We start from the raw sequence: 11,755 nt of genomic DNA on the forward strand, positions 1-11,755 counted from the left end.
ATATCTCCTACTTCAACTTAATAAAAAAAAATATATAGAATGCAGAACAGTCATTTTTAAACATATAGGTCTTGGCATTAATGTGAATACATGAATTTTCTCAAAAGTGAAAATTGTTGTGCAATTGCCCTCTACTGACTACATATTAAAAATAATTCATTGGAATTGTCTTTGAACATGAGCAGAAGGTTTTGCAAGACATCTTGGCACAAACTGAGGCAATAAAACATTTAAGCAGAGATTTTTCTGTGAAAGATTTTAAGGAAATGTTTTCGTATTTCGTGGCTGTTCAGTCCATAAACAATTGGATTCAAAACAGGAGGCACCAAAAAAATTAGTATCCCCATAACTTTCTGTAGATTTGCATTAACATTTGAGAACCTGTGGGACAGGATGTAGAAAACCACAACAACCTCAAACGTGATGAAAATGACCAGTTGGGCAACGCAGGTGTTGATGGCCTTATTTTTTGCATCAGACCTACTTTTGAGCAAGCAGGTAATCAAAATCTTCACATAGGAAAATACTTGAATGGAAACACTAATAATCTGCATTATGGCTGTTGTAAATAAGCCAAAAATATTGTTAACTATAGTATTACCACAGGCCAGCTTAACAAGAGAAGGGTTATCACAAAATATACTCACAATATGGGATCTACATCTTAAATGCATTCCCTGCAAGGAAAACAGTGTACAAATTAATAAAAAGTCAAGCCCCCACACAAGAGCCACAATCGTCATAACAACTCTGGGTGTCATTAGAGCATTATATCGCAAAGGCATACAAATGGCAATATAGCGATCAAAAGCCATGGCAGACAGGATGAACAAAACACCATTCCCATACATGTGGAGCAGAAAACCCTGGAGCACACAGAGGGGGTAGTATGTATTATTGGTTTCGGTCACAATGTCATAGAGAACCTTGGGAAGCATGAATGTGATTCCCATTAAATCATTCAGAGGGAGGTTTAACAAAATAAAGTAAGCTGGTTTGTGGAGACTTTGTGTCAGAATGATGAGGAGCAACAGGGTCAGATTACAAAAAGCACTAAACATGTAGATGAACATGCCAAAGAGAAATATGGGATATTTTGCTCCAGGAGAGATAGAAAATGGATCCAGAGTCAGCTCAAAACTGACTATGATGGATAAATTCTCCATTATGACCCTGTGAAATATATGGAAAAGGAAATATTAATATCAAATTACCCCAAAATGTCTTTATATAATATAACTTGACCAACAACACACTTAATGTTTTTCACCTCATGCAGTAGAAGAGACTACAGTTTCAAGTGAAGTCTTCAAGGACAGTGAAACACATTAGTCTTAAATAGCCATATCTAAACCCCTCAAGACAAGAAAATCTGTGGGGGGAAAAAAGCATGAAGCTGAAGGGTGAAGAGTGTTTCCATAGCAGGAGACTTGGGACTACATCAGTACCATAACAATACTGACTAATTGTAAAAGTTAGGAGATATGCATGTTTGTACATGTTTTCTGAAATTTATAGTTTTTTCCAAAAAGAATCGCAGGCATGTAAGTAGATCATAGAAATCATTGCCACCAATGGTCTCTATCAACTGGGAAATGCAGCCCAGATTGGATCAGTTGTTAATTCTCACTTTCAAAGAATCTCAAACATGGTTTGATGTCCTGTTTTCGGTAGGGTAGTGTAACGGGGCGAAGGAGACGTGAGACATGCGGATCCAAGTGCAAGCTTTTATTATGAAACATGGTCAAAATACAGGCAGGGTCGAACAACAGCAAACAGGTATGGCACAGACAAGACAGAGGAGTAATCCTAGGGCAAACGTGGGTCTTTGATCGGCAGACAATATCCAGAGATCTTGACAAGAGGATCAAACGCAGTCCGAAACAGCAAGCAAAAGGTTAATCCAAAATACATGGACAAGAATCAGGAACTTGAAAATCAGGAAACACAACGAGACTATACTAAGACAGGAAAAGGCTCCGTAAAGCAGCTATCACTTGGAGAGATGATAAACGCAGAACAGTACAGGAGACAAGACAAAAAACAAACACGGAAAGAGTTGGTACAGAAGCTAACACTAGGAGAGGGCTAAACGCTAGACAATACTCGGCGATCTGACTGAGGAAGTCAGGTGGTTCAACATTAGACTCATTGATGGAAACTGGATAGACAGACTGTTCACTAGAGGTATCTTTGGCAATGACAGAGTTAATATGGCATACAGAAAGTTAATTTAAAGTTTCCATGGTAATGATAGGCAAGATAGACAGTTCGAACTCAGACACATTAGTAGAGACGAGATGGACAGGCAATTCACAATCAGTTACCTTGGCTAGTTCAGAACAGGGCGATAGTTCAGAGATAACCTCCTCGGCCGGTTCGGAGCAGGGCAAAAGTTCAAGAGCGGCCTCTGTGGCCGTGACAGAACAGGACGAGCATTCAGGGACAGCCCTTCTGGCTGCGACAGGACAGGACGAGGATTCATAGACGGCTTCCATAGCCGTGATAGGACAGGACGAGAGTTCACAGACAGCCTCCTTAGCCATGACAGGACAGGGCGAGAGTTCAGTTGAGTACCACTGACACCTCTGAAGGTTCTGCAGCAGATGCCGCCACCTTAGGAGGTTCTACAGAAACACCATCAGGATACAGGGAAAGTTCAGCAACGGTTCCTTCGACCATGACATGACAGGCTGAAAGTGCGTTGATGGGCGCCACCACCACGCAAGGAGCTGAAGTGAGCACTGCCGCTTCGGGAGGTTCAGCAGCATTCGCCGCCACATCTGGAGAAACTGCAGCGGGCACCATCGCTTCGGCGAACACAGCAGCAAGCGCCACTACCTCAGGAGGCTCTGCAGCGTCAGCCGCCACCTCTGGAGACCTCATAGTGGACGCAGCCACCTCTGGGAGTTCTGTGGTGGTGTATTCAGCCCAAACACACCTGTAGCAAATTTGCTCAAAGTGAGATTAACATAATTGATAACAACCCGTTATGATTAATTATATATCCATCTTCAGGAATTAACTGTAGCATTAATAGTACAATAAAATTATTAGTTCGTCAGCAGTATGGACCGTCTGTTGACTCTAAGGAAAATTATTTCTCTGGCCACGACAAATAATTTCCTCACTGAAACATTGCTCCCCGAGCATGTAACAAGACGACGTTAAAGTGACCTCGTTCTGAGAGCAGCAGACACAGACAACCAAGTGTGAATACTTATGGATGTTTATTAAACTACACTACAGGGGAACATGCAACATCGAACTAGACACAGACATACACACATTAAACATAGATGCCAACGTAAGGAAGGCATGGAGAGCGAGAGAGAGAGAGAGGTAGGGAGGTAGGGAGGTAGGTAGGGAGGTAGGGAGCACTCGCGCGCAAGAGAGAGTGTAATGGCAAGATTTACACATCAGCTAACTACAACCTGTTAGAACCATCAGAGAATCACATCACCTTAATTAAAAGGGGTCGAAGCCTAGAAGCGCATCTAAATAGTTAACAAGCGGTTACTTGCATGGGTTTTGTGGGTGCTGCGTAAAGCATCCTGGTGCATGTATAATGCGTAGATTCCTGATGAATTCCTTTAGGAGTGAAAGCTTCGCCATTCCAGCCATGGGTTGATTAGTCCGAAGTGAATTGACAAAGTTACTGAACTTTAAACTGCCAGAAGCTCGGACTCCCCCCTGAAGGGGAGTCGTGAGATTTCCAAGGTGATATGTGTATCTCCAGGCCACCGAAAGTAAAGAGAAGACCTGCCTTTTGGGTGTGGGAGAAGTTTTATCTGGTTTCCCTGTAACACCCATTTTGGTTAGTTTGACCAATAACAAGGCACATAGTTTCAGCGGGAAAGTGTTTCTTTGTCCCACTTGACACCTCATTTGCATGTTTTGCGACTGATCTGGAGACTGGTGTAATTTTCCCCACAGTACAGTAAAAATAGTATGATGCATTTCACGATCGCATAGTGTACATCATTGTGTGAGGAATAAAGAGCAGACCATTTTGATATCAAGAAAGATACCTCTAAAAGGTATTAAACCAGAGATGCATTCATACACCTGAATATGAGCGTTTAGAGCTTACTAATATGAATAACGAGTGGTAACTAGGCTCTGGACGATCAGGTGTGACGTGATGTGACTCTGGACGATCAGGTGTGACGTGACGTGCCTGGACGATCAGTTGTGACGTGGCGTGACTCTGGACGATCAGGCGTGATGTGACTCTGGACGATCAGGTGTGACGTGACTCTGGACGATCAGGTGTGACGTGACTCTGGACGATCAGGTGTGACGTGACTCTTGTGACGTGACTCTGGACGATCAGGTGTGACGTGACTCTGGACGATCAGGTGTGACGTGATGTGACTCTGGACGATCAGCTGAGACGTGACATGATTCGTAACGATCATCTGAGACTTGACTGGACTAACGGAGATCAACTGTGAGTCTGTGACTTGACTCACGGAGATCAACTGTGAATCTGTGACTTGACTCACGGAGATCAACTGTGACTTGACTCGCCACCATTTCAATCATAGATGCGGTGTCACGATCCTCATCTGCTACACCCACAGTGAACAAAGGGCCAGCACACAGCAAAGCATAGTCCATAAAATCCTTTAAACTACAATTAAACTTCCCCTCAGGTAACCATGACTTAATGGGCTCACTTAATACGAAAACGAAAAATGTCTTTTAATATGACCTCATCAAAAGGTATCTTATAAGATAACTCAAAGAACTGAGTGACGTACACCTCAATAGATGAACTCCCTTGTCGCAGATCGAGCAGCTGGTTGAATGGGTCCATACCTGGCCAGGGTTCTTTAGAAAAGCCGCTGGATCCTCGTTTGAACGAGTATTCTGTAACGGGGCAAACGAGACGTGAGATGTGCGGATCCAAGTGCAAGCTTTTATTATGAAACATGGTCAAAATACAGGCAGGGTCGAACAACAGCAAACAGGTATGGCACAGGCAAGACAGAGGAGTAATCCTAGGGCAGACGTGGGTCTTTGATCGGCGGACAATATCCAGAGCGCTTGACAAGAGGAGCAAACACAGTCCGAAACAGCAAGCAAAGGGTTAATCCAAAATACATGGACAAGCATCAGGAACTAGGAAATCAGGAAACACAACTAGACTAGACTAAGATTAGAACTAGGAACTAGAAACTAAGACAGAAAAAGGCTCCGTAAAACAGCTATCACTTGGAGAGATGATAAACGCAGAACAGTACAGGAGACAAGACAGAAAACAAACACGGAGAGTGCTAAACGCTAGACAATACTCGGCGATCTGACTGAGGAAGTCCATGGCTTAAGTAAGGCTTGTGATGGGAATCAGCTGTGTGATGTGCAATCAGCTGTGTGTGTCATCAGTGCAATGGATGATGGGAATTGTAGTCTGAGGTGAAGTGCAACAGTTAGTGTGGTGCAAGAGTCCATGTGGTGAGTGAGTGACCTCTGGTGGTGAGTGAACGGAAGTTCATAGACCGGATTCATGACAGGTAGCCTGAGTACATTTGAGACATGTGTACAGTTGAAACATCTTAAATAACTTGCGTACACAAGAAACCCGAGCCATGATTTTGCTCCACATATGTGTAATAGTGTTCTCTTTGATCGTGGGAAATTTGAAATGTGTGCGTCTTTCCACTCTGAAGATATCGGCAAAAGTTTTTTTTCCAAGATGTCCCTTCCACAATGAATAGCTTATTATTCTTATATGATTGTTAAAACTTAACATATATCATTGCAAACATTACTCTGTGTTCTAAAAATAGACATTTTATGACATTGTGCCATGCAAGGTCTTTTCATAATCTAGAGAAACATGCAAGCATGTCAGTGGGGTACGGTTGAGACACAGTGTATCAACTGTACCTGGATTGGTCTCCTATTGCTTCACATGCTGTTTAGTTGTACAGTACTATGATAATAGGATAAAAGTCACATTTACACACATGCTACGCAAATTCTGTTAAAAAATTATAATTGTGATATTTCAACTGTCTATTATTAATGGACATATTTTCTAACATGAATGTTAAAAGGATTACATGGCATTTTAAGAAATATACAAGGTGGTAAAGTGGGTACAGTTGAGACACCCTTTATAGGTTGCTATGTGCTGTATACAGTAACAGTTCAATGACAGAAAACAAAATACATACAGAGGCTGCTGTGTGTTTGAACTTAATTGCATGGTTTTTTTGTCTTTTTATCCTCATTTCAAATGATCAGAAAAGAGGAAACCAACAATAAAACAGGAGAAAGTACTAAATTATTACTATATTACTATACTATATACTATAAAACGCATGTGAAGAGTAGCATACTTTTTGATCAGTTCATCAGTAATATACCTCTAGAAACAGCTCTGCTATGGACACTACCACATTCTCCCCTGCCACCCCCATCCCCGTTGGGCAAAAGGTCGAAATGATCACTTGTTTGTGCTTCGTGAACACTCTCGCCTTTTACGGCGGCACCATGCGCTGCAAAGATGTACTTGGAGAAGCGCGATTACTAGACGACTGATCTCATTTCCAAAAGGCAAATATTCCCCTTCATAGTCAGAATCGGCGAATGATATTTGCAACACATCCTCACGGTACAAAGCCCTTTAAAGCCCAATTTATACTTCTGCGTCGAACCTACACCGTAGCCGTTACCTGCGCCGTACCTGTTACCTGCGCCGTACCTGGTGCACCTCTCCAAAAACCTATCAGCACGTCAATTCTACGCGGACCGCAACCGCTGTGATTGGTCTGCTAGAACCCCTCCCTCCGTATACACTTGAGTTTTATGTGCGTTTATGAGCACTGTAATATAGTTTAATGTTACACCTTCTTATTTAAAATAAAACAAAGCAGAGAATAAATGTCTTAGCATTTATTATACTACAAAGCATTATACAGATGTTACTCATCCAGAATAATACTTCTACCGCCGCCGTTCCCGCGGCGGTAACATTTAAAAAGTGTATTTGCTGCCTTTTACCGCTAAGTGGCGCTTTAACCACAGACTTTGAAAAGTAAGAATTTGAACGCGTTGGAGCACATTCCCTCACGTTTTGCATAGCACTCTGCCGAGATTGGTTGCAGTTGGTCTATAATCTAAGATAAACTATTAAAATAATTCATATTCACAGAAGGAAATTTAATACTTTAGTGCGTTTGTTATTCAGAACGAACTCAAGCAGCATAGTAAATGTCAGTGTCACATTACTTCTCACAAATACAAATGTTTAAAATCTACATTTAATTCGTACAATAAACGTTACAGTTTCTACATGTCACGGACCTACTTTGTTATCTATCCTTATTTAACAGGAGCTACATTAGACAACTCCTGCACATGACATGCCCGAATTAGAAAATCGTAGAATTTTTTTATTTTTATTAATTCCTTCCTTAATTTTAGTGAAAATGTGAGCACATTGTATTATTTAATTCCCATTATTAAACAAGAAACGAATAAATAAAACCTGGCCAGGATTTAGCCAAAACAATTAAACAAAATAGCCTATACCGGACAAACTAATAAAACGTCTGTAATTTTAAACTCACAAGTTCTTTCATTATTCAACAAATACATTATATAACGAAATAGTATTTGTAATATAAAAACTAATAAAGGGTACCAAATTGTATTTATTTTTATTCGTCAGGATACAATTCGTTTTTAACAACGAATTTTCGTTTTTAACAAAACATTTACAACACAATAGGAAAAAGTGTCGCAGAGAGAGAGAGAAAAAAAGTAAGTTGTACAAAAAAGCCTGTTAGCTATTTTTATTCGTCTTGTCAAAATACTATAAATTCGTTTGACATTTTTCTGTTAATACAGTAGGAAAAGCGTCGCAGAGAAAAATAAATATTTGCTCCATCCTTATTCTGCTGTCACTGATCGACAACCTCCCTGTTCTGTCTGAGGGCCGTACATCACCATCGGTAGCCTGCTCTGAGCATCACTGCGCACAGACCCCGCAAACAAAATACATGTTACCGACCGCTACCGCGTTATTCCCGCGGCGCAAGAAATCTGGTCGGTCCCGCAGTTACTGCGTTAATGCAGATCTACTTTGCAGCCCCTACTTCGGAGCCCAACTCTCCCAAACCCCAACCTTCAACTGGAATTACACAAATGAAAATTCAGTCACACTGCTGGAGGCTATTTTTTATTTTTATTTTTTGCTTAACATAATATAGACATGTTTTATCGAAAACAAAAATAATTATAATGTGTAACATTTAAGCAGTGTGTTTTCAGCTGCAGAATACACACACGTCTGATAAAGATCTTATTTCAAGTTTTTCCGTGCCAGTGATCCTGCTGACCACAACTGGACGAATTAACTTTGGTTTTGTGTCCGCAAAGCAAGAGAATGGTTAGTCATTAAATTCACTTCATAATAATAAAGGCGTAATGCACCTCAAAAAATTACGTTTATGTATATGTAACCATAACAATTACTGTGTATAACATTAAATCAATGTTTAATTTGTTAACCCGCACCTGGACGCCAGCGCACTGAACTCTCTCTGTTTGCACACGTCATTGTTTACGAACAGATTAAATGAAACGTGACAAGTCAGTGAGCAGTAATGGCGCCCTTGTCAAAAAATCCTATTGGAATTTCAGTTTATCCTTTAGGATCTTATTGGATTCTTAGAATCCTATTGGACATTCCTATTGATTTTAATGGAATTTCACTTTGTCCTATAGGATCTTATTGGATTCTTAGAATCCTATTGGACATTCCTATTGATTTTAATGGAATTTCACTTTGTCCTATAGGATTTTATTTGATCCTTATCCTATTGGACATTCTGATTTATTTTAATGGCATTTTAATTTTTCCTGTAGGATCTTTTATTGATTTGTATCATATTGGACATTGTGATTTTTAAATGGAAATTCACTTTGTCCTGTAAGATCTTACAGTGCCTTGCGAAAGTATTCATACCCTTTAATTTTTTTCACGTTTTATGTTGCTGCCTTATGTTAAACTGCTTTAAATTACTTTTTTCCACATCAATCTACACTCCATACACTATAATGGTAAAGCAAAAAAAAAGAGAAAAAAAAAGGGTTTTAACATCTTTGCAAATTTATTAAAAATAAAAAACTTAAATGATTCCATTGCATAATTACTCATACCCTTATCTGGGACAGTTGAAATATAGCTCAGGAGCATTCATATTGCTTGTAGGTGTTACTAGACTTTGAGTGAAGGTAACCTGTGTCAAATTCAATTGAATGGGTATGATTTGGAAAGGCACACACGTATTAATAGAAGGTCCAACAGCTGATAATGCATATTAGAGCAAAAACCAAGCCCTGGGGTTAAAAGAGCAGTCTGTAGAGCTCAGAAACAGGTTTGTGCCAAGCCACACATCTGGGGAAGAGTTCAGAAAAAAAATTCTGCTTCATTGAAGGTTCACAAAAGCATGTAGTCTCTGTTACCCTTAATGGAATAAGTTTGAAACAACCAGGACTCTTCCTAGAGCTGGCCTCCTGGCCAAACTGAGCAACTGATGGAGAAGGGCTTTGGTTAGAGTGGTGACGAAAACCTGATGGTCACTCTATTTGAGCTCCATGATCATATGTGGAGACAGGAGAAATCTACAGAGGGACAAACATCACTGCAACACTCCACCGATCTGGGCTTTATGGCGGTGTGGCCAAACTCAGTCCTCTCCTCAGTGAAGACAAAAGAAAAAAAGCACCTAAAGGACCCTCAGACTGTGAAAAATAATATTATCTGGTCTGATGAACCTCAATTCTAAGCATCATGTTTGAAGGAAACCATGCTCTGTTCATCACCTGCAGAGTACCGTCCCAAAAGTAAAGTGTGGTGGTAGCAGTCTCATGCTGTGGGTCTGTTTTTCAGCAGCAGGGACTGAGGGACTCGTCAGAATAGAAGAAAAGCTCAATGCACCAAAATATAGAGAAAACCCAGTCCAGAGCATTCAGAACCTCAGACGGGCAGAAGGTTCACCTTCCAACAGGACAGTGACCCTAAGCACACAGCAAGAGTCGCTTATAGACAGCTCTGTGAATGTCCTTGAGTGGCCCAACCACAGCCTGGGATTGAACCCAGTCAAATATTTCTGGAGAAACCTGAAAATGTGCGTCTGCTCCCATCCAACCTGACAGAGCTTGAGACATGAAGAGGTGAGGAGACAAATGGCAGATCATTTCCAAATGTTGATGAGCAAAGCTTGTCGCATCAAACAAAAAAGACTTGAGGCTGTAAAGGTACTTCAGTAATTTAAAGCAGTTTAGCACAAGGCAGCAACATAAAAAAGGGGTATTAATACATTCTCAAGGCACTGTATTTGATTCTGTTAATTAATTACTTTTTAAAAGTAACACTGCATGTGTGTACTTGTAACCCTCAATAAAAATGCAGCCTATCTGAATACACACAAATATAACTGAAATTCATAATATTACAGTAAGGCAAAGATAATAAGTATGACATTTCATAATGTCTGAATAAGATAAAATGCATTACATGTTAGTAGGAATTCATAGAAACACAAACATCTATATATGGTATTGTCCTGACGCTTCCCATTTAAGAAATCTGAGTGTAGTGCGCGTGCAACTGTAGCGCATACTTTGAACAGTAACGGTCAAAGAGGAGAAGAAGCTGAGAAATCGAGTGATTAACGTTGTTTAACTTGTTAAAATGTATTTAAAGATGCTAAAAAGGAAGAAATAGTAATAATTATCTGATCTGCATCCTAAACGAACAGTTTTGGGTTAACAATATCTGTTGGTGAGTTGTTGAGCTGGTTTTATTGAATGTGATTAGCAAGGAGTCCGCCCTTACATAGCAAAAGATATTGTTAAACAACTGATATTAATTAAATATTAATGTATGCTGTTTATAATAAAATGTCATTATATAAAACACTGGAGTAGTGAGTACAAAATGTATGTTCAGCCACCATTTTGAGCTGTTTTGAATAACGTTGTGCTTTACGGTTTTGTATAGCGCTATTTTAATTATTTGCATTGATGGATTAATAAGATGTTCTTATGGCCTGTTGTCCGGGTCAGGTTTTATATTCCAGTTAAAAAGTTTGACATTGGACAACGATTCTCCCGTGATATGTGTGCGTACATGGGGAAGAGGTGCATGACAAGCCGGTGTCAGCTAGAGGACCTGCTGCGTTGCCTGGTAACCAATTGACCATATGCACAGAGCGCTCTTTTGAACTTCCGCATAGTTTTAGTTTATTTTATTCTTGCACAAGAGTAAAATAGATACATTATATATATATATATATGTATATGTATGTGTGTATATGTATATATATATATATATATATATATATATATATATATATACATACACACACACACACACACACACACACACACACATATATATATATATATATATATATATATATATATATATATATATATATATATATACACAGTCCATATACTGTGCAGGAGAGGCAGAAAACCCAAAGGGCTTATTTAGAGCCTCCACCTAAACAATGAAGAAACGAAACAAAAACAGACTTATAAAACTAAAAGAAAAACTTTGATTACAGTAATTAATTTATGTTGTAATTAATTACAACATATGTCGAAAAATAAATAATAAAACCCATCAATAATATACTCAAAAAACAACCCATATGGTACATAAAATAAATTAAAAAGACAAGATAGATTATTGCATTTAAAATGATTCTTTATACATCTTTTATAA

General features: G+C 39.4%; 1 protein-coding gene across 1 annotated transcript; it reads right to left on the reverse strand.

Annotated features, from left to right (window-relative positions):
- Positions 1 to 230: 230 nt before the first annotated feature.
- Positions 231 to 1,166, reverse strand: LOC131520885 (olfactory receptor 52B2-like). Its single transcript, XM_058745404.1, has one exon. The coding sequence runs from the start codon at positions 1,164 to 1,166 to the stop codon at positions 231 to 233; it is 936 nt and encodes a 311-aa protein (XP_058601387.1).
- Positions 1,167 to 11,755: the final 10,589 nt, after the last annotated feature.

This window comes from Onychostoma macrolepis, chromosome 15 (genome assembly GCF_012432095.1).
Source record: "Onychostoma macrolepis isolate SWU-2019 chromosome 15, ASM1243209v1, whole genome shotgun sequence".
Taxonomy (NCBI): domain Eukaryota; kingdom Metazoa; phylum Chordata; class Actinopteri; order Cypriniformes; family Cyprinidae; genus Onychostoma; species Onychostoma macrolepis.

Excerpts from the sequence above, each read along its gene's own strand:
- LOC131520885 (XM_058745404.1), bottom strand. The coding sequence starts at position 1,166 with ATGGAGAATTTATCCATCATAGTCAGTTTTGAGCTGACTCTGGATCCA.